Here is a 24,506-nt window from a genome sequence, read left to right as displayed (position 1 = left end):
ACAACATTGGTATGCACCCGACAATGTTGAAAATTGCCAAGGTATTCTTCTACACAACAAATAGGACAAAAGCAACCAGGCAAATTTCTGTCCTGTTGGCCTATTCTGTTGACAGTGCTATAAAGCAGCACTTCCACAGAAATAACCTCCTCACTGATGCTCAAGGTCACTTAGCTCCTGACCTCCTTAAAGCCTGAGTCCTTACACAGACAAAACAGGCAAACTTCAAAGAGTAGAAAAGTAACTGCCCTTGGAACAGCATTTCCTCTCATTTTCTTACTGGTTGTGTGGGCCTCTGAGGCACAGACATGGCAGCAACTTCTACGCCGCGATCGGAGTGCTGACGCTGATTGCCGTGCATGGAACATCACAGCAGCGGTGGATATGCACACCCAGGCAGGGTAGAGAGAACATTGCCGAGACTTTAAGGCAGCAGTTGACTGAGTGTGGTATCAAGGAGACCTAACAAAACTGCATGAATGGGAATCTGGGAACAAACTCTCCACTTGTTGGAGTCATATCTGGTGCAAAGGAAAATGGTTGTGCTTGTTGGAGTTCAATCATTTCAGTTCCAAGACATCTTTGCCCTATACCAAACCATCTTCAGCTGCTAAATCAATAAACTTCCCTCTATAATAGGGTCAGAAGTGGGGATGTTCGCGGATGATTTCACAATGTTTAGCACCATTCGAGACTTTTCAGATATCGCAGAGGTCCATGCTCATACTCAGCAAGACATAGACAATATCCACGCTTGGATTAACAAGCAGAAATTAACATTTGTGCAACATAAGTGCCAGGCAGTGACCAATTCCCACAATAGAAATTCTAAACAGAGGTAGGTTCTTTACTCAGAGAGTAGTAAGGGCGTGGAATGTCCTGCCTGCAACAGTAGTAGACTCGCCAACTTTAAGGGCATTTAAACAGTCATTGGATAAACATATGGATGATAATGGAATAGTGTAGGTTAGATGGTCTTCAGATTGGTTTCAGAGGTCAGCGCAACATCGAGGGCTGAAGGGCCTGTACTGCGCTGTAATGTTCTATGTTCTAAACATCTTCCCTTGACATTGAATAGCATTACCATCACTGAATCCCCCACTATCAAAATGCTGGAGGGTTACCATTGACCAGAGACTGAACTACACCACTATATAAACAGTCAGGCTATAAGAGTTTTATTAATTGGGGCACAGAGTACATGAGCAAGGAGGTTATGTGAAATTGACACTTGATGGACCTAATTTGGAGTACTGTGTACAGTTCTGTACAAGTTGTAAGATGTGTGTATTCATTGGAGAGAGTGCAGAAGCAGTTTACAAGAATAGTTCCAGGGATGAGAGTGACAGTCATGAGGATAGATTGAGAAAGTTGGGACTTTTCTCCTTGGAGCGGTGTTTTAAGAGAGGTTTTCACAATCATGAGAGCTGGATACAATAGATAGGGAGAAGCTGTTCCTGTTCGTAAAAGGAGCAAGAATGATGGCACAGATTCAAAGTGATCTTCAAAAGAAATGAAGATGAAGTGAAGAAAAACTTTATCACATCATAAGTAGTTAGGGCCTGGAACGCACTGTTCCGAAATGTGGGTTCAACTGAGGCAATGAAACGGGCATAAGATGGTTACTTGGATAGGAAGAGTAAGAAAAGAAATGGGAAAAAGAAGATTGGCACAAGGTTAACAACGTGTGAGGCTGGATGAACACAGCAGGCCCAGCAGCATCTCAGGAGCACAAAAGCTGACGTTTCAGGCCTAGACCCTTCATCAGAGAGGGGGATGGGGAGAGGGAACTGGAATAAATAGGGAGAGAGGGGGAGGCGGACCGACGATGGAGAGAAAAGAAGATAGGTGGAGAGGAGAGTATAGGTGGGGAGGTAGGGAGAGCATAGGTCAGTCCGGGGAAGACGGACAGGTCAAGGGGGTGGGATGAGGTTAGTAGGTAGGAAATTGAGGTGCGGCTTGGGGTGGGAGGAAGGGATGGGTGAGAGGAAGAACAGGTTAGGGAGGCAGAGACAGGCTGGGCTGGTTTTGGGCTGCAGTAGGGGGGAGGGGATGAGCTGGGCTGGTTTTGGGATGCGGTGGGGGAAGGGGAGATTTTGAAGCTGGTGAAGTCCACATTGATACCACTGGGCTGCAGGGTTCCCAGGCGGAATATGAGTTGCTGTTCCTGCAACCTTCGGGTGGCATCATTGTGGCACTGCAGGAGGCACATGATGGATGTGTCATCTAAAGAATGGGAGGGGGAGTTGAAATGGTTCGCGACTGGGAGGTGCAGTTGTTTATTGCGAACCGAGCGGAGGTGTTCTGCAAAGCGGTCCCCAAGCCTCCGCTTGGTTTCCCCAATGTAGAGGGTGCCACACCGGGTACACTGGTTACAGTATACCACATTGGCAGATGTCAGGTGAACCTCTGCTTAATATGGTAAGTTATCTTGGGGTCTGAGATGGGGGTGAGGGAGGAGGTGTGGGGGCAAGTGTAGCCACTTCCTGCGGTTGCAGGTGAAGGTGCCGGGTGTGGTGGGGTTGGAGGTGAGTGTGGAGCGAACAAGGGAGTCATGGAGAGAGTGGTCTCTCCAGAAAGCAGACAAGGGTGGGGACGGAAAAATGTCTTGGGTGGTGGGGTCGGATTGTAGATGGCGGAAGTGTCGGAGGATGATGCGTTGTATCCGGAGGTTGGTGGGGTGGTGTGTGAGAACGACGGGGATCCTCTTTGGGCGGTTGTGGCGGGGTGGGGTGTGAGGGACGTGTTGCGGGAGATGTGGGAGACGCGGTCAAGGGCGTTCTCGACCACTGTGGGGGGAAAGGTGCGGTCCTTGAAGAACTTGGACATCTGGGATGTGCGGGAGTGGAATGTCTCATCCTGGGAGCAGATGCGGCGGAGGCGGAGAAATTGGGAATAGGGGATGGAATTTTTGCAGGAGGGTGGGTGGGAGGATGTGTATTCTAGGTAGCTGTGGGAGTCGGTGGGCTTAAAATGGACATTAGTTACAAGCTGGTTGCCTGAGATGGAGACTGAGAGGTCCAGGAAGGTGTGTGATGTGTTGGGGATGGCCCAGGTGAATTTGAGGTTGCGGTGCAAGGTGTTGGTGAAGTGGATGAACTGTTCAAGCTCCTCTGGGGAGCAAGAGGCGTCGCCGATACAGTCATCAATGTACCGGAAGAAGAGGTTGGGTTTGGGGCCTGTGTAGGTGCGGAAGAGGGGCTGTTCCACGTAACCTACAAAGAGGCAGGCATAGCTGGGGCCCATGCAGGTGCACATGGCCAACCCCTTTGTCTGTAGGAAGTGGGAGGAATCGAAAGAGAAGTTGTTGAGGGTGAGGACGAGTTTGAATAGACGGATGAGGGTGTCGGTGGAGGGGGACAGGTCGGGCCTGCGGGACAGGAAGAAGCGGAGGGCCTTGAGGCCATCTGCATGCGGATGTCCATTTCAAGACCACCGACTCCCACAGCTACCTAGGATACACCTCCTCCCACCCAACCTCCCGCAAAAATTCCATCCCCTATTCCCAATTCCTCCGCCGCATCTGCTCCCACGATGAGGCATTCCACTCCCGCACATCCCAGATGTCCAAGTTCTTCAAGGGCCGCAGCTTTCCCCCCACAGTGGTCGAGAACGCCCTTGACCGCGTCTCCTGCATTTCCTGCAACACATCCCTCACATCCCGCCACACCCGCCCAAAGAGGATCCCCCTCGTTCTCACACACCACCCCACCAACCTCCGGATACAACGCATCATCCACCAACACTTCCGCCATCTACAATCCGACCCCACCACCCAAGACATTTTTCCATCCCCACCCTTGTCTGCTTTCCGGAGAGACCACTCTCTCCATGACTCCCTTGTTCGCTCCACACTCACCTCCAACCCCACCACACCCGGCACCTTCACCTGCAACCGCAGCAAGTGCTACACTTGCCCCCACACCTCCTCCCTCACCCCTATCCCAGGCCCCAAGATGACTTTCCATATTAAGCAGAGGTTCACCTGCACATCTGCCAATGTGGTATACTGTATCCATTGTACCCGGTGTGGCTTCCTCTACATTGGGGAAACCAAGCGGAGGCTTGGGGACCGCTTTGCAGAACACCTCCGCTCGGTTCGCAATAAACAACTGCACCTCCCAGTCGCGAACCATTTCAACTCCCCCTCCCATTCTTTAGATGACATGTCCATCATGGGCCTCCTGCAGTGCCACAATGATGCCACCCAAAGATTGCAGGAACAACAACTCATATTCCGCTTGGGAACCCTGAAGCCCAGTGGTATCAATATGGACTTCACCAGCTTTAAAACCTTCCCTTCCCCCACCGCATCCCAAAACCAGCCCAGTTCATCCCCTCCCCCCCACTGCATCCCAAAACCAGCCCAGCCTGTCTCTGCCTCCCTAACCTGTTCTTCCTCTCACCCATCCCTTCCTCCCACCCCAAGCCGCACCTCCCTTTCCTACCTACTAACCTCATCCCACCTCCTTGACCTGTCCGTCTTCCCCGGACTGACCTATCTCCTCCCTACCTCCCCACCTATACTCTCCTCTCCACCTATCTTCTTTTCTCTCCATCTTCAGCCTGCCTCCCCCTCTCTCCCTATTTATTCCAGAACCCTCACCCCATCTCCCTCTCTGATGAAGGGTCTAGGCCTGAAACATCAGCTTTTGTGCTCCTGAGATGCTGCTTGGCCTGCTGTGTTCACCCAGCTTCACACTTTGTTATCTTGGATTCTCCAGCATCTGCAGTTCCCATTATTTTTGGCACAAGGTTGCTTATTTGAAGATTCAGTGCAGGCACAATGGGTGAAATAGTCTCCTTCTGCAGCATACCACTTCCGTGATTTTATGAATTTTGCTGTAATTAACTCAGCTCCTGAGTCTGCAAAGTCTGTTCATCATCTATAAAGCACAAAATGTGATGGATCACTTTATACTTGCCTGGGTGAGTGCAACTCCAATAACACATGAAGAGTTTAACACATTCCAGGACAAAGCAGGCTGCTTGATTAGCTCCATATCTAACATCCTTAATATTCACTCGCTCCATCGATGACACTTGGTAGCAGTAACCTGTACAATCTACAAGATGCACTGCAGAAATTCACCAAGGATCCTCCAACAGCATCTGCTAAGTAGACACATGGGACCACCACTGCTTACATATTCCTGTTCAAACCACATACCATCCTGACTTGGAAATATATCAGTGTCCTTTCACTGTCACTGGGTCAAAACTCTGGAAATGTCACCTACAATCATTGTGAATGCACCGACACTGCACATACTTCAACAGTTCAAGAATGCAGCTCACCACTACTTTCCTAAGTACAATTAAGGAATGGCAATAAATGCTGGCCCAGCCAGTGATGCTCACATCCCATGAATGAACAAAAGGAACTACAAGTTGTCCAGTTTGATCAAGTGTGACTGACTTACTGTCTGATACGGTAATACTGGTTACGTGTTGCTGAGCTACGCCTGCAGCAATTGAATCTGGCCAGAATCGCTGCACTGGGCGACTTTGTGTCTTGATTTTCTTGGCCTTGGGTGGAGTGTCTGGATTACTGGCATCGAGCATGGGCTGCAAAATCCGCCGGCGAGCATTGATAAACCTAAGAACAAATATACAGCAACTCAGCATAACATTACACATGCAACAGTATCAGTTCCTTACCATATTCTAGTCTAATCACACCGGCTCTGTCACAGAAACAGGGTTAGGCCTGCCCTACAATTCACTATGATTATGGCTGAACAAACTTACCTACCCATCTCCAAAACCCTATCCACCACTGGTCATCAGAAATCTTTCAATCTCTAACTTAAATATACTCAAAGCCTGAGCTTTCATGGTTTTCTGGGTGTAGAAAATTCCAAAGGTGACCCTCTGATTAAACAAATTCCTCCTCATCCCAGACCTAAATGATGTCCCCTTTACTTTTAAATTGTATCCCCTGGTTTTAGGCTCAAGGACTAGGGGAAACATCTTACCTGTGTCCATCCTGTCTCTCCCTCCAAGTATTTTGCAAATTTCAATGAGATCACCATCACTTTCCCAAATTCTCAATCCAGGCTCAGTTTGTTCAATCTCTCCTCATACAATAGTCCCATCACCCTGGGTCTGTTGAATGAACCATTGTTTCACAATCTATGACAATAATATCTTGCTTGAGATAAGGAGGCCAAAACGGCACACAGTACTCTGGGTGCAGCCTAGCCAAGCAAGACTTCACTACTTCTATCCTCTTTCAATGAGGACGAACAAATCATTGGTCTTCCTGACAGCTTGATCCACCTGCATGTTAGCCTAGGCAGCCGAGTTCCTTTGTAAATCTACAATTTCCAACCTCAGACATAGAAACATAGAAAATAGGTGCATGAGTAGGCCATTTGACTCTTTAAGTCTGCACCACCACTCAACATGATCATGGCTTATCATGCAATCTCAGTATCCCATTCTATTTTCTCTCCATACCGTTTCATCGCTTTGGCTGCAAGGGTCATGTCCAACTGCCTCTTGAATATATCTAATGAACCAGCTCCAACAGCTTCCCATGGAAGAGAATTCCATAGGTTCACAACTCTTGGAGTGAACAAATTCTTACTCATCTCTGTCTTCAATGACTTACCCTTTATTATTAAACTATGATCCCTAGTTCTAGACTTCCCCAACATTGGGAACATTTAGCCTGCCCAGTCCATTCAGGATTTTATTTGTTTCTATGAGATTCCCTCCTCATTTTCCTAAATTCCAGTGAATACAAATCCAGTCGAACCTATCTTTCCTCATATGTCAGTCCTGCCATCCTGGGAATCAGTCTGGTGAACCGTCACTAAACTTCCTCAAAAGTAAGAATGTCCGAATGGATTGTTGTTCCGGGGTGCCAGGGCCCATGACATTTCGGATTGTCTCTTCAAGATCCTGAAGGGGATTGGGTGCGCAACCAGCAGTCATGGTGCACATCGGTACCAATGACATAGGTAGAAAAAGGACTGAGAATGTGAAAAACGAGTACAGGGAGTTAGATTGGAAGCTGAAGTCCAGGACAAACAGGGTAGTTATCTCTGGATTACTACCAGTGCCACGTGATAATGAGGTGAGAAACAGGGAGCGAGTGCAGCTAAACATGTGGCTACAGGGCTGGTGTTGGAGGGAGGGCTTCCATTATGTGGATAATTGGAGCACATTCTGAGGAAGGTGGGACTTGTACAGTAAGGATGGGTTGCAGCTGAACTGGAGGGGCACAAATATCCTGGGAAGGAGGTTTGCTTGAGTGGTATGGGATGGTTGAACCTAATTTGGCAGGAGATGGGGAACCGGATTTGTAATTCAGAGGATGAGGTAATCAGCGTTCCAACAGACACAACAGGGTTGTTAATAAAGAAATACAGTCGATGGAGTGTAATTGCGGACACCGAGGTGGTTTGAGGTGTATATACTTCAATGCTAGAAGTATCAGAAATAAGGTGGATGAGTTTGGAGCATGGGTCAGTACTTGGAACAACGAATTTGTGGCCATTACAGAAATTTGGGGAACTCAGGGACAGGAATGGTTGTTGGAAATTCTGGGATTTAGAAGATTTAAAAGAAATAGGGAGGGTGGTAAAAAAGGTGGGGGAGTGGCATTGCTAGCCAGGGCGAGTATAGCAGCTTCTGAAAGGCAGGTTGAGAATGATATGTCTACAGAGTCAGTTTGGGTTGAAGTCAGGAACAAGAATGGAACAGTCACTTTACTGGGGCTTTTTTACAGACCCCCTAATAGTTTCAGAGAAGTGGAGGAGCGGATTGGGAGGCAGATACTGGAAAGGTGCAGAAGTGACAGGGTTGTAGTCATGGGTGGCTTCAACTTTCCAAATATTGATTGGAAACTTTTTACTTGTAATAGTTGAGTTGGAACGGATTTTGTCCAGTGCATTCAGGAAGGATTTCTGACACAGTATGAAGATAGACCAACACGAAGAGAGGCCACTTTGCATTTGGTGCTTGGCGATGAACCGGACCAAGTGTTAGACCTGTTGGTAGGACGGCATTTTGGTGGTAGCGATCATAACTCTATTACTTTTACAGTACTGGTGGAAAAAGACAGGTACATACAGCAGGGTAAGGTTTCTAATTGGGGTAAGGGTAATTATAATTCAGTTAGGCAAGAACTGGGTAACATAAAATGGAACAGATGCTGTCAGAGAACAGCACTATAGAAATGTGGAGATTGTTTAAGGAATGCAGACAGCGTGTGCTCAACATGCTTGTCCCTAGCAGGCAGGAAGATGCGGTAGAGTGAGGGAGCCTTGGTTCTCAAGAGAAGTCGAACGACTGGTTAAGAGGAAGGAGGATGCTTAGAAAAGGGTTAGGAAACAAGGAGTGGAAAAGGTTCGAGTGGGATACAAGTTATCCAGGAAGGAGCTGAAAAAAGGGCTTACGAGAGCTATAAGGGGGCATGAGAAAACCTTGGCAGATAAGGTAGGCCAAGAATTGTAAAGGGAATTTGTGCACGGAGCCTAAAGAGAAAGGACAGGTCCTTAATAAATAATTTTCTTTGGTATTCACAACTGAGAGGGACCTAGTTGCAGGGGAGGACATTGTGAAACAGACTGGTAGACTAGAGGAGGTGGATGTTGGTAAGGAAGATGTGCTAGGAATTTTGAGGAAGTTGAAGATAGATAAGTCCCCTGGGCCTGATGGGATTTATCCAAGGATTCTATGGGAAGTGAGGGATCTTTTTGTTCTCATTGTCCATGGGTATAGTACCGGAAGACTGGAGAGAAGCATTCCCCTGTTCAAAAAAGGGAACAGGGATAACCTCGGAAATTACAGAGCAGTTGGTCTTACATTACTGGTGGGCAAATTATTGGAAAGGGGTCTGAGAGATAGAATTTATGATCACTTCGAAAGGCACAGTTTGATTTGTGATAAGTCAGCATGGATTTGTGAGGGGTAGATCATGTCTCACAAACCTTAGGGAATTCTTTGAAGAGGTGACCAAACACATGGATGAAGGTAGAGTAGTGGATGTGGTATACATGGATTTAAGTAAGGCGTTTGATAAGGTTCCCCATGGTAGGCTCACGCAGAAGGTAAGGAGGCACAGGATAGGGGGAAATGTGGCACATTGGATTCAGAATTGGCTGACCCTTAGAAGACAAAGGTTGGTGGTGGATAGAATATTCACACGGTGCTCAGTTATGAGGGGTGTACCAGAAGTATCTGTTCTAGGTCCTCTTCTATTTGTGATTTTTGTAAATGATTTGGATGAAACAGTGGAAGGGTGGATTAGTAAGTTCACAGACCATACGAAGGTGGGTCGAGTTGTAGACAGTGCAGAGGGCTGTTCTAGGTTACAAAGGGACATTGATAGGTTGCAGAGCTGGGCTGAGAAGTGGCAGGTGGAGTTTAAGCCTGAAAAGTGTGACGTGATTCATTTTGGAAGGACAAACTTGAAAGCAGAATACAGGATTAACGGAAAGATTCTTGGCAGTGTGGAGGAGCAGAGGGATCTTGGGGTTCATGCCCACAGTTCCCTGAAAGCTGCTACCCAGGTGGATAGAGTTGTTAAGACGGCGTATGGTGTGTGAGCTTTCATTAATAGAGGGATTGAGTTCAAGGGCCGTGAAATTATGCTCTAGCTACACAAAACCCTGGTTCAGCTACATCTGGAGTATTGGGTCCAGTTCTGGTCGCCTCATTACAGGAAAGACGTGGAAGTGTTGGAAAAGGTGCAGATTTAGCAGGATGTTGCCTGGAATGGAGGGAAGGTCTTCTGAGGAAAGGTTGAGAGAGCAAGGGCTTTTCTCTTTCGAATGACGAAGGATGAGAGGTGACTTGATAGAGATGTACAAAATGATCAGAGGTATAGATAGAGAGGATAACCAGAGATCTTTTCCTCTGGTGCAGGTAGTTATTATGAGGGGGCATAGTTTTCAAGTGACTGGAGGTAGATATAGGGGAGACGCCAGAGTTAGGTTCTTTACTCAGAGTGGTAGGGGCATGGAATGCATTGCCAGAGAGGGTCGTGGAGTCGGTCTTATTCGGGGTATGTAAGCGGCTATTTGATAGGCACATTGATGATAATCTAAGGTCGGGGTGGAGGTTAGATAGACCTTAGATTTAGAGTACAAGTTTGGCACAACTTCGTGGGCCAAGGGCCTGTTTTGTGCTGTGCAGTTCAATGTTTTATGTTCCTTGGACTAGGAGACCAAAACTGCAAACAATGTTCAAGGTATGGCCTCAGCAAGGCCCTGCATATCTGCAGCAAGATGTTCTTTCTTGAATACTCAAATCCTCTTGTTTGGAAGGTCAAAATGCCATTTGCTTTCCTCACTACCTGCTGCAGCTACATACCAGCCTTCAGCGAGTGTTCCACCATGACACCCAGGTCTCATTGCACCTCACCTTTCCTTAAACTGCCATTCAGATAATAATCTGCCTTCCTGTTTTTGAAATCAAAGTGGGTAACCTCACATTTATCCACATTATACTGCATTTGCCAAGTATTTTCCCACTCAGCCAGTCTGTCCATGTCACCCTGCAGCTTCTTAGCATCCTTGTCACAGTACATACTGCCAGCCAGCTTAGTGTCATTTACAAATTTGGAGTTATTGCATTCAATTCCTTCATCCAAATCATTAATGTACATTGTGAACAGCTAGGGACCCAGCACAGAACCCTCAGCACCCACTCATCATTGTATTACCATTCAAGAAATAATCTGCATGTTGCACCTCCCACTATGTGGATTCTGGATGTAATACTCTTGTATATAATAGCACTTCTAAGAACAAGTGCAGGTTCATTAACTGGTCATCAGAGATTGTCATGAAGAATCAAGAGAAGTTTAGATTTAATGGATGTGTACACAACGGAGCTCAGCAAATTGAGGGTAATTAAGACTCACCAGTTGTTGACCTGGAGGAGGGTGAGGTTAGTCTGACCAGCTATTTGCCTTTTCTCATCTTCTGTAGGGTAAGGATGCTGGGAACAAGAAAGAACAATTGAGTTATAAGTATCTGTGCAACTAGCACACAGACAACAAGAAGGTGCCAGTAATAATTGCAAATTTCCACTGCAAAACAGGAGCTGATTTTCAACTGGAGCATCTAGAGTGTCATAAAATTAGCTTATAGAAATATTACCACCTTGACTCAGCACGTTAAACTCTGATATTCTTTTCATATGACATATTCTCTAAATAGAACACACAAAACAAAATTGAAACACAACACCAACCTTGCATACATAGAGCATTTTCAAATTAATTGCAAAGTCATGACTCCAGAGGAGGCCATTCAACTCACTGAATCCATGCCGGCCCCTGGATGTACCATGCACCCACTCCCACTCCCCTGCTCGAAACCCCAGCAAATTCCCCAGAAGTATTCCCTTTATACCCTTTGCTCCAAAGGGAATAACATCAGCAACATTCCAACATTCAAATCAGCGACATATTGCTGCAAAAACAAACAAGTTGTCTCTCATCAGGGCAGAATCACAAGAAAACCAAATAATAGCTGTTTCAGTGATAATGGGAACCGCAGATGCTGGAGAATCCAAGATAATAAAATGTGAGGCTGGATGAACATAGCAGGCCCAGCAGCATCTCAGGAGCACAAAAGCTGACGTTTCGGGCCTAGACCCGTCATCAGAGAGAGCCCCGAAACGTCAACTTTTGTGCTCCTGAGATGCTGCTGGGCCTGCTGTGTTCATCCAGCCTCACATTTTAATAGCTGTTTCAGGCTGGTCCTTTTTGAAATGATACAATTGGTGTACACCACTAAAATAATTCTGCTGCCAAGCTGCAGAGACATTTCACCTGCCATACAAAGTGGAATGTGTTATACAAAGTTTTGTGCCAGTGTTTTGTTTTTATTCATTAACAGGATGAGGACATCCCTGGCTAGGCAGCATTTATTGCCCATCCCTAATTGCCTAGAGGGCAGTTCAGGGTCAACCGCATTGCTGTGGGTCTAGAATCACATGTAGGCCAGACCAGGTAAGGATGGCAGTTTCCTTCCCTAAAGGGCATTAGTGAACCAGATGGGTTTTCCTGGCATTGGATTCATGGTCATCATTAGATTCTTAATTCCAGATATTTTATTGAATTCAAATTTCAGCAACTGCCATGGCAGGATTTGAACCCAGGTCCCCAGAACATTATCTGGGTCTCTGGATTAACAGGCCAGCGATAATACCACTAGGCCATTGCCTCCCCTGTGGTGCCCAGTAGACAGACCATAGTCCCGAAGACTTTGGAACATTTAAAGAACACGCCATTTCAGTTGTTCAGACTCGATGGGGTATTAACCAAACAGACTGTGCTTGCAAAACTCAAAACATAGTGCCCAATATTACTTTTAATTCCATTATTGGACAACACTTCCTACAGAACCTAGACTCTTGTAAGAAATAGATTAACATCCAATTTTAGATCATCAGTCAGGGTCATGCTGTGGTCTAAATATGCATTCTAGGTCATGCAAATATTCATCCACAAGACTCAGAAAGAATATGCCTACAAATTGTATGTTTTTCCACTAAACAAAGGCTTGGGAATAGCCCTTCTCTGGTGCATTTCCCTGGCAATGCTATGACTAATCAGAGTCAACTTGCTTAGTTTGAATTTAAACAACTGCTTGGCAGTTAAATTGTTCCTAATGCTTATTGCATGGCAGCATTTTAATCAATCACAGTTCACATACCAACTAATCAGCACCCTCTTCTCATTCAGTATAAACTGTTGCTCCCTTTGAAATTTGGTATTCTTGAGATCCTCTGGTAGAGGGATTGATTTTCGGAGCCACGAGGTCATGTTGCAGCTGTACAAAACTCTGGTGCGGCCGCACTTGGGAGTATTGCATACAGTTCTGCTCGCCCATTATAGGAAAGATGTGGAAGCATTGGAAAGGGTGCCGAGGAGATATACCAGGATGTTGCCTGGTCTGGAGGGAAGGTCTTATGAGGAAAGGCTGAGGCTGTTTTCGTTAGAAAGAAGAAGGTTAAGAGGTGACCTAATAGAGACATACAAGATGATCAGAGGATTAGATAGGGTGGACAGTGAGAGCTTTTTTCCTCGGATGCAGATGGTTACTATGAGGGGACATAGCTTTAAATTGAGGGGTCATAGATATAGGACAGATGTCAGAAGTAGGTTCTTTACTCAGAGAGTAGTAAGGGCAGCATGGAATGCCCTGCCTGCAACAGTAGTAGACTCGCATAGTTTAAAGGCATTTAAATGGTCATTGGATAAACATATGGATGATTATGGAATAGTGTAGGTTAGATGGGCTTCAGATTGGTTTCACAGGTCGACGCAACATTGAAGGCCGAAGGGCCTGTACTGTGCTGTAACGTTCTATGTCCTGATGAATGCAAGAAAACATGTCTTTCAGGGTGAGCACAATGGCTCAGTGGTTAGCACTGCTGCCTTACAGTACCAAGGACCTGGGTGTGATTTTAACAGGCTGACTTTTTGTGTGGAGTTTGCACATTTTCCGTGTCTGTGTGGGTTTCCGCCGGGAGTTTGGTTTCCTCCTGCAGTCTAGAAATGTGCAGGTTAGGTGAATTAGCTTCCTAAAAATTGTTCTGTAATGTCCAGGGATGTGTAGGCTAGGTGGATTAGCACGATTACAGGCATAGGGTGGGGCACAGGGTCTGGGTGGGATGCCAGTGCAGACTCGATGTGTCATTAGGCCTCTTTCTGCTGTAGAGATTCTGCTACGATTCTATTACGTCTCTTCTTTTTCAGCATATTCAAGTTCTGTAACACCAAGCTGTATTTAATGGTATGGCCCTAGAAAGTGCTGCTAAACAAAGAGACATTGGGGTGCAGGTTCATGGCTCCTTGCATATGGATTCACAAGTTGACAGGGTAATGAAGAAGGCAGCTGGCACACTTGCCAACATTGGTCAGAGCATTGAGTGTCAGAGTTGGGACATCATGTTGCAGCTGTACACGACATTGGTTAGGTCACTTTTGGAATATGGTGTTAAATTCTCCTTGCTAAAGGACAGATGTTGTTAAACATGAAAGGGCGCAGAAATGATGTTGCCAGCGATAGAGGGTTTCAGCTATAGGCTGGGGCTATTTTCCCTGGAGTGTTGCAGGTTGAGGCATGATCTTAAAGGGGTTTATAAAAATCATGAGGGGCATGGATAGGATGAACAAGGTCTTTTTCCCAGAGTAGAAGAGTCCACAACTAGAAGGCATTGGTTTAAGGTGAGAGGGGAAAGATATAGCAGGGACTGAAGTGGCAACATTTTCATGCAGAGAGTTGTGCATGCATGAAACGACCTGCCACAGGAAGTGGTGGAGGCTGGTACAATTACAACGTTTAAAAGGCATCAGAATAGTACATGAACAGAAAGTGGTTAGAGAGGTATAGGTTAAATGCTGGCAAATGGGACAAGATTAACATAGGATATCTGGTCAACCTGGACAAGTTAGACTAAAGAGTCTGTTTTTGCACCTTACAACTCTATTAATTTACTTACAGCAAAAAAAGTTGTGGTCCTAGCACAGACTCTTGGGGGAACGCCGCTGTCTATAATCTACCAGTTTGAAAAGTATCTACTTAACATGTTATAGAACATAGAACATTACAGCACAGTACAGGCCCTTCGGCCCTCGATGTTGTGCTGACTTGTCATACCAATCTGAAGCCCATCTAACCTACACTATTCCATGTACGTCCATATGCTTGTCCAATGACGACTTAAATGTACTTAAAGTTGGCGTTTATAAAAATGACAAACAGCAGTGGACCCAACACCGACCCTTGCGGTACACCACTAGTAACTGGACTCCAGGATGAACATTTCCCATCAACTACCACCCTCTGTCTTCTTTCAGCAAGCCAATTTCCGATCCAAACTGCTATATCTCCCACAATTCCATTCCTCCGCATTTTGTACAATAGCCTATTGTGGGGAACCTTATCCAACGCCTTGCTGAAATCCATTTACACCACATCAACCAGTTTACTCTCATCTACCTGTTTGGTCACCTTCTCAAAGAACTCAATAAGGTTTGTGAGGCGCGACCTACCCTTCACAAAACCGTGCTGACTATCCCTAATCAATTTATTCATTTCCAGATGATTATAAATCCTATCTCTTATAACCTTTTCCAACACTTTACCAACAACTGAGGTAAGGCTCACTGGTCTATAATTACCAGGGTTGTCTCTACTCCCCTTCTTGAACAGGGGAACCACATTTGCTATCCTCCAATTGTCTGGCAATATTCCTGTCGACAATGACAAGTTAAAGATCAATGCCAAAGGCTCGGCAATCTCTCTCTGGCTTCCCAGAGGATCCTAGGATAAATCCCATCCGGCCCAGGGGACTTATCTATCGTCACACTCTGAAGGATTTCTAATACCTCTTCCTTGTGAACCTCAATCCCACCTAGTCTAATAGCCTGTATCTCAGTATTCTCCTTGACAACATTGTCATTTTCTAGAGTGAATACTGTTGAAAAATATTCATTTAGTGCTTTCCCTATCTCCTCTGACTCCACACACAACTTACCACTACTATCCTTGATTGGGCCTAATCTTACTTTTGTCATTCTTTTATTCCTTAAATACCCATAGAAAGCCTTAGGGTTTACCTTGATCCTATCCGCCAACAACTTCGCATGTCTCCTCCTGGCTCTTCTGAGCTCTCTCTTTAGGTCTTTCCTGGCTACCTCGTAGCCCTCAAGCGCCCTAAACTGAGCCTTCACATCTCATCCTAACATAAGCCTTCTTCTTCCACTTGACCAGAGATTCCACCTCCTTCGTAAGCCACGGCTCCCGCACTCTACAGCTTCCCCCCTGCCTGACAGGTACATACTCATCTCGGACATACAGGAGCTTTTCCTTGAATAAGCTCCACATTTCTAATGTGCCCATCCCGTGCAGTTTCCTTCCCCATCCTATGCTCCCTAAATCTTGGCTCATCTCATCGTAATTGCCTTTCCCCCAGCTATAACTCTTGCCCAGTGGTATACACCTATCCCTTTCCATCACTAAAGTAAACATAACAGAATTGTGATCGCTATTACCAAAGTGCTCACCTACTTCCAAATCTAACAGCTGGCCAGGCTCATTATCCAGTACCAAATCTAATGTGGCATCACCCCTTGTTGGCCATCTACATACTGTGTCAGGAAGCCCTCCTGCACACACTGGAAAACTGACCCATCTATAGTACTCGAACTATAGTGCTCCCAGTCAATATTTGGAAAGTTAAAATCCCCCATGAGAGCTACCCTGTCTCTCTCACTGCTATCGAGAACCATCTTTGCTATCCTTTTCTCTACATATCTGGAACTATTTGAGGGCCTATAGAAAACTCCCAACAGGGTGACCTCTCCTTTCCTGTTTCTAACCTCAGCCCATACTACCACAGTTGACGAGTCCCCAAACATCCTTTCTGCAACTGTAATACTGTCCTTGACCAACAATGCCACACCTCCCCCTCTTTTACTATCTTCTCTGTTCTTACTGAAACGTCTAAATCCCGGAACCTGCAACAACATCCTGCTGTTAAAAGAACATTCCTTCTTTTACCTCATCAAAGAATTCAATTTTATTCATCAAACTTGATCTGTTCACCCTTAAGTAACTTAAAATCTCTATATCTCCTAGTCTTAGAAAGGAGGCCATAGCCAAAGCTAAAAGCACACAAACTGTGACGTTTGTAAGAATCTCACTTTAGGAAGGAAACTAACACTTTTGCTTGAATCCTCCAGCTTTTTTTCCACTACGTTCCATGACCATGCTGTATACCATGATTCTGCTATTATTGGCAGTAGTGGGTGAACAAAGTGACTGTCATAGTGTTCAGGGTTAGATGGGGGTAGAACTTGTTAACTGTGTTTAGGAATGTTTCCTCAAGCACTACATAGAGGCTCCTATTTGGGAAGTGGCAAAACTTACCCACTCTTGGAAATAGGGCAGGACAGATGACTGAGGTGAGAATGGGGGAGCACTTTGGGACCAGTGACCATAGTTCTATTAATTTTAAAATAGTTATGTCGAAAGACAAAACTGGCCCATAGGCTCAAGTTCTAAAGTGGGGTAAAGTGAATTTTGATGGAATTAGATACTAGCTTGCAACGGTTGATCGGAGTAGTTCGTTTGCAGCCAAAGGGGCTGCTGACAAGAGGCAGGCCTTTAAAAGTGTGACAGGAAATTTGTTTGGATTGAAGGTGGATAAATTCCCATGGCCTGATAATCTGCACCCCAGAGTACTTAAGGAAGTAGCTCTAGAAACAGTGGATGTATTGGTGGTCATCTCCCAGGATTCTATAAGACTCTAGAACAGTCCCTGCAGATTGGAGGGTGGCTAATTTCACTCCAATATTCAAAAAGGGAGGTAGAGAGAAAAGAGGGAATTATAGACCAGTAAACCGAACATCGGTAGTGGAGTAAATTCTCGAATCCATTATCTAGGACTTTAGAGTGCAGCAGTTAGAAAACAGCAGCAGGATCAGACAGAGTCAGCATGAATTTATGAAGGGGAAATCATAGTTGAAAAATCTATTGGAATTCTATGAGTTCTTTTAAGTTCATTCGTGGGAAGGAGGGTGTCATCATTAGATTCTTAGTTCCAGATTTTTTAAAGATTTGAATAGAAATTCTATCATCTGCCATGGCAGGATTCAAACCCAGGTTCCCAAAACATTATCTTGGTCTTTCAGTCAACAGTCCAGCAATAATACCATTAGGCCTTCACCTCCCCTGAGTATAGGAGCAAGGAGGTGCTTTTGTAGTTATACAGGGCTTTGATGAGGCCACACCTAGAATATTGTATACAGTTTTGGTATCCTTTTCTGAGGAAGGATGCTCCTGCTCTTGAGGGAGTGCAGCAAAGGCTTACCGAGCAGATTCCGGTGAGGGTGGGTCTGATGCATGGGGAGAGATTGACTAGGTTAGGATTGTTTTCACTGGAGTTCAGGCAGGATCACACACAAACTTATAAAATTTTAACAGGACTAGGCAGGGTAGATGATGAGTATGTCCAGAACCATGGGGTCATAGGCTGAGGGTTCGGGACAGATGACTTAGGACGCAGGTGAGGAGACATTTCTTCACCCAAAGGGTGGTGAGCCTGTGGAATTCATTACCGCAGGAAGTAGTTGATGCCAACATATTGAACGTATTCATGAAGTGACTTAGATCTCGCACTTGGAGCAAATGGGATCAAAGGTTATGGGGAGTATGCAGGATTAGGTAATTGAGTTGGATGATCAGTCATGACTGTGAAGAATTGCAGAGAAGGCTCAAAGGGCTGAATGGCCTCCTTCTGCTCTTATCTTCTATATCTCGGAGTTCAAGGTATCTATGTTCCTATGAGAATGAAGGGAAGAGTTGGCAGTGGAGGGAACCCTGGATGACAAAGAATATCGAGGCTTTGACCAGAAAAGAGGAGGTATGGCTCAACAGCAGGCTGCTGGGGTTGAGGGAATCCCTCGAGGTGTATAGGGGATACAGGAGTTTACAAGATAACTTTGGCTGAGAAGATTAGAGTGACCCAAAAGAGATTCTTTAAGCATATTTAAGGAAAAAGAATAATGAGAGAGAGAATAGGATCCCCGAAGGACCAAAGTGGACATGTATGTGTGGAAGCGCAGGAGATGTGTGAGGTTCTCAGTGAACACTTCTCTCTGTGTTTACCGTGGAGAAAGACATAAAAACTTGGGAACTTGGCAAAGTTAATGGTGATATCTTGGGGACAGTCCATATCTCAGTAAAGGTGGTGCTGGAAGTATTAGAATGAGTGAAGGTGGATAAATCTCTTGGTCTTGACTCGACGTATCCAAGAACTCTGCAATTTGTGACTGGGAGGTGCAGTTGTTTATTGTGAACTGAGCGGAGGTGTTCTGCAAAGCTGTCCCCAAGCCTCCGCTTGGTTTCCCCAATGTAGAGGAAGCCACACTGGGTACAATGGATGCAGTATACCACATTGGCAAATGTGCAGGTGAACCTCTGCTTAATATGGAAAGTCATCTTGGGGCCTGGGATAGGGGTGAGGGGGCAAGTGAAGCATTTCCTGCGGTTGCAGGGGAAGGTGCCGGGTGTGGTGGGGTTGGAGGGCAGTGTGGAGCGAACAAGGGAGTCATGGAGAGAGTGGTCTCTCCGGAAAGCAGACAAGGGTGGGGATGGAAAAATGCCTTGGGTGGTGGGGTCGGATTGTAGATGGCGGAAGTGTCGGAGGATGATGAGTTGTATCCGAAGGTTGGTGGGGTGGCGTGTGAGAACGACGGGGATCCTCTTTGGGCGGTTGTGGCGGGGGCGGGGTGTGAGGGGTGTGTTGTGGGAAATGCGGGAGACGCGGTCAAGGGCGTACTCGACCACTGTGGGGGGAAAGTTGCGGTCCTTGAAGAACTTGGACATCTGGGATGTGCGGGAGTGGAATGCCTCATCGTGGGAGCAGATGCGGCGGAGGCGGAGGAATTGAATATAGGGGATGGAATTTTTGCAGGAGGGTGGGTGGGAGGAGGTGTATTCTAGGTAGCTGTGGGAGTTGGTGGGCTTGAAATGGACATCAGTTACAAGCTGGTTGCCTGAGGCCCACGCCCTCCACCTCCTCCAGGACTTCCAATTCCCTGGCCCCCAACACCTCATTTTCACCATGGACGTCCAGTCCCTATACATCTGTATTCCGCATGCAGATGGCCTCAAGGCCCTCCGCTTCTTCCTGTCCCGCAGGCCCGACCAGTCCCCCTCCACCGACACCCTCATCCACCTAGCTTGAACTCGTCGTCACCCTCAACAACTTCTCTTCCGATTCCTCCCACATCCTACAGACAAAGGGGGTGGCCATGGGCACCCACATGGGCCCCAGCTACGTCTGCCTCTTTGTAGGTTACGTGGAACATTCCCTCTTCTGCACCTACACAGGCCTCAAACCCCACCTCTTCCTTCGTTACATTGATGACTGTATCGGCGCCGCCTCTTGCTCCCCAGAGGAGCTCGAACAGTTCATCCACTTCACCAACACCTTGCACCCCAACCTTCAGTTCACCTGGGACATCTCCAGCACATCCCTCACCTTCCTGGACCTTCCTGTCTCCATCTCAGGCAACCAGCTTGTAACTGATGTCCATTTCAAGCCCACCAACTCCCACAGTTACCTAGAATACACTTCCTCCCACCCACCCTCCTGCAAAAATTCCATCCCCTATTCCCAATTCCTCCGCCTCCGCCGCATCTGCTCCCACGATGAGGCATTCCACTCCCGCACATCCCAGATGTCCAAGTTCTTCAAGGACCGCAACTTTCCCCCCACAGTGGTCGAGAACGCCCTTGACTGCGTCTCCCGCATTTCCCGCAACACATCCCTCACACCCCGCCCCCGCCACAACCGCCCAAAGAGGATCCCCCTCGTTCTCACACACCACCCCACCAACCTCCGGATACAACTCATCATCCTCCGACACTTCTGCCATCTACAATCCGGCCCCACCACCCAAGACATTTTTCCATCCCCACCCCTGTCTGCTTTCCGGAGAGACCACTCTCTCCGTGACTCCCTTGTTCGCTCCACACTGCCCTCCAACCCCACCACACCTGGCACCTGCCCTGCAACCGCAGGAAGTGCTACACTTGCCCCCACCCCTTCTCCCTCACCCCTATCCCAGGCCCCAAGATGACTTTCCATATTAAGCAGAGGTTCACCTGCACATCTGCCAATGTGGTATACTGCAGCCATTGTACCCGGTGTGGCTTCCTCTACATTGGGGAAACCAAGCGGAGGCTTGGGGACCGCTTTGCAGAACACCTCCGCTCAGTTCGCAATAAACAACTGCACCTCCCAGTCGCAAACCATTTCCACTGCCCCTCCCATTCTTTAGATGACATGTCCATCATGGGCCTCCTGCACTGCCACAATGATGCCACCCGAAGGTTGCACGAACAGCAACTCATATTCCACTTGGGAACCCTGCAGCCCAATGGTATCAATGTGGACTTCACCAGCTTCAAAATCTCCCCTTCCCCCACCGCATCCCAAAACCAGCCCAGTTCGTCCCCTCCCCCCACTGCACCACACAACCAGCCCCGCTCTTCCCCTCCACCCACTGCATCCCAAAACCAGTCCAGCCTGCCTCTGCCTCCCTAACCTGTTCTTCCTCTCACCCATCCCTTCCTCCCACCCAAAGCCGCACCTCCATCTCCTACCTACTAACCTCATCCCACCTCCTTGACCTGTCCGCCTTCCCTGGACTGACCTATCCCATCCCCACCTCCCCTCCTATACTCTCCTCTCCACCTATCTTCTTTTCTCTTCATCTTTCGTCCGCCTTCCCCTCTGTCCCTATTTATTCCAGAACCCTCACCCCATCCCCCTCTCTGATGAAGGGTCTGGGCCCGAAACGTCAGCTTTTGTGCTCCTGAGATGCTGCTTGGCCTGCTGTGTTCATCCAGCTTCACACTTTATTATCGTGGATTCTCCAGCATCTGCAGTTCCCATTATCTCTGATACAATCAGTAATAGTGGAAGGATGCTTGTCAGACTAGAGGCCTGCGACTAGTGGTGTGCCTCAGGGATCAGTGCTGGGCCCACTCCAAAAACTTTTGTTTTTGAATAAACCTGCTGGATTATAACCTAGTGTTGTTAAATTTCTGACCTTGTCCACCCCAGTCCAACACTGGCACCTTCACATCCTTATTAAACTGGAAAGAGTGCGGAAGAAATTTACAAGGATGTTGCCTGGACTCAAGGGACTGAGTTATAGGGACAGGTTGGACAAGCTAGGACTTTTTCTTTAGAGTGTAGGAGACTGAGGGGGAGTCTTACAGAAATGCACAAGACCATGACAGGCATGGATAGGGTGAATGTACTCACTCTTTTTCCCAGGGCTAGGGAACAGAGGACTAGAGGGCATCAGTTTAAGATAAGATGGGAAAGAATACATGGGAATCTGAGGAGCAACTTTTTTTTACACAGAGGATGGTACGCATATGCTGAATAAGCTGCCAGCAGAAGTGGTTGAGGAGGGTACATTAACAGCATTTAAAAGATATTTGGACAAATACATCGATAAGAAAGGCTTAGAAGAATATGGGCCAAGTGCAAGGAAATGGGGTGAGTGTGGATCGGCATTTTAGTGGGCATGCACCAGTTTGGGCCGATGGGCCTGTCTTTGTGCTTTATGACTTTAAGGTGCTGGTTAAGTTGGTCAGAAAACTACAGCCAAGAGTGGTCTAGGTCATGCATGATGCCAGTTTCCGTGAAGCCAACATCCTCATCATTGCACAGTATTCCACCAAAGGGACAAATATAAGACAACGTGTCAACACCCACACTCCAAACTCTGGCATCTCCTTGTCTACATCATTATTACAGCAAGGGATCAGGAAGACATCAAAATCGTATGAGCTATGACAGGAGCTGATGTCTGATGGATGGACCATCACCTGATCTGAGCCAGAATCAAAATAAATATATCAGCACTGCAGCAGAAGGAGAAGCAGAAGCAGTGCCACAAAATGTTCAACACTGAGGCACTCAAAGACCCGGTAAAAATAGCGTCATAAAACCAGCAACTCTCCACAAACCTAGCAACCCTGAGTGATACCGAGTCACAGGATTCCAACAGCCTCTGGCTTGCCCTCAAGGCCTCCATCATCAATGTCTGCAAAAACCTGATCGGTCACTTAACAAGGGAACACTAAGACTGGTTTGACGGGAATGATCAGGAGATCCAAGAGCCAATAAACAGGAAGTACATAGTATTTCTGAGTATAAAACAGCAACCATATTCCCTTCAACATATCCCATTGTGTGCTTGTTGAACTGCAACTACTCTGCAAATACAAATTCACTCCACAGATGTGTGTGTGTGTGTGTGTGTGTGTGTGTGTGTGTGTGTGTGTGTGTGTGTGTGTGTGTGTGTGTGTGTGTGTGTGAGAGAGAGAGAGAGAGAGACAGTCTCTCTGTACACCCCCCAAACACACTCTCTCTCCCCCTCCCGCGCACACTATCTCTCTCTCTCCCCCCCCACACTCTCTCCCTCTCTCACACACTCTCCCCCCACTCAACACACACACACACACACACACACACTCTTGCCCCCCCCACACACATATATACACACACACACCTACCTTACCCACACATACACTCCTACCCCCCCACACACACACTCTTCCCCTCCGACACACACACTCTCTTCCCCTCTGACACACAGACACTCTCCTCCCCACCCACCACACACATACTCTCCTCCCCACCCACCACACACACACTCTCCTCCCCCCCCCACCACACACACACTGCTCCCCCACACCACACACACTCTCCTCCTCCCCCACCACACACTCTCTCTTCCCCTCCGACACACACACACTCTCCTCCCCACCCACCACACACACACTCTCCTCCCCCCCCACCACACACACACTGCTCCCCCACACCACACACACTCTCCTCCCCCCCACCACACACACTCTCCTCCCCCCCACCACACACACTCTCCTCCCCCCCCACCCCACACACTCTCCTCCCCCCCCACCCCACACACTCTCCCCCCCACCAGCGCTCTCACATATTCTCTCACACACACACCCCCCATCCCCTCCCACAGACATGTAAATCCATGGGGGGAATTTGTATTTGCAGATACATTCTACCTTGTTCAAAAAGTACACAATTTATAGACAATCAGTCAATGCGGCATTTTTTAAACATTTATACTTATATATGTGTATTGTTATATGTTGTTTCATACTTCCTCATCAGTGGTGTGATCCTTTGATCTTTTACTTATAAATTCTGTGTTTGATACCACCTCACTGCACCTGAAGAAACAGCAAGGCTCTGAAAGCTAGATAACAAAGTGTGGAGCTGGATGAACACAGCAGGCTAAGCAGCATCTCAGGAGCACAAAAGCTGACGTTTCAGGCCTAGACCCTTCATCAGAGAGGGGGATGGGGAGAGGGTTCTGGAATAAATAGGGAGAGAGGGGGAGGCGGACCGAAGATGGATAGAGGAGAAGATAGGTGAAGACAGATTCCCTGAGGTTGGTCCGGAGGGAGGTGGTTAACTTCTTCAGGTTAGGCATCCCTGGAAGAGGCTTCGCAGTGAGGTTAAAATTGTATCAGAGACAGTGGGAACTGCAGATGCTGGAGAATCCAAGATAACAAAGTGTGAAGCTTGCAAATAAACCTGTTGGACTATAACCTGTTGTTGTGTGATTTCTGACCTTGTCCACCCCAGTCCAACACTGGCACCTCCACATCATGGACTGTCTACAGTGGACACTTCAAGGAACTGTGCAGTACCACCAATACTGCCTGTGCAAGATCCTATGAACCCGCTGGGAAGACAACAACATCAGCTTCCTCCAACAGGCTAACACTGAGGCACTGACCACCCTTGATCAGCTGGGATGGGGTGGGCATATCGTCTGCCTGGCTATCACAAGACTCCCCAAGCAGGAGCCCTACTCCCAGCTCCAAAACAACCAGCAAGCCCCAGGTGGACAGAGGAAATGCTTCAGTAATACCCTCAAGGCCTCACTAGTGAAGTGCTGC

The 24,506-nt window shown here is 47.2% G+C and overlaps 1 protein-coding gene across 6 annotated transcripts in view; it reads right to left on the bottom strand.

Moving 5' to 3' along the window:
- Window positions 1-24,506, bottom strand: part of LOC125456760 (homeobox protein PKNOX1) — a 138,747-nt gene that overhangs the window by 11,024 nt on the left and 103,217 nt on the right. For all 6 annotated transcript variants that reach the window (XM_059650057.1, XM_059650060.1, XM_059650056.1 and 3 more), the window contains 2 exons: window positions 10,880-10,956; window positions 5,424-5,599 (listed from right to left, as the gene is read on the bottom strand). In XM_059650057.1, coding sequence (XP_059506040.1) covers window positions 5,424-5,599; window positions 10,880-10,956 — 253 coding nt within the window. The remainder of the gene's footprint in view (window positions 1-5,423; window positions 5,600-10,879; window positions 10,957-24,506) is intronic.

Source organism: Stegostoma tigrinum, chromosome 12 (assembly GCF_030684315.1).
Source record: "Stegostoma tigrinum isolate sSteTig4 chromosome 12, sSteTig4.hap1, whole genome shotgun sequence".
Classification (NCBI taxonomy): Eukaryota; Metazoa; Chordata; class Chondrichthyes; order Orectolobiformes; family Stegostomatidae; genus Stegostoma; species Stegostoma tigrinum.
This window is presented reverse-complemented; position numbering and strand designations above follow the sequence as displayed.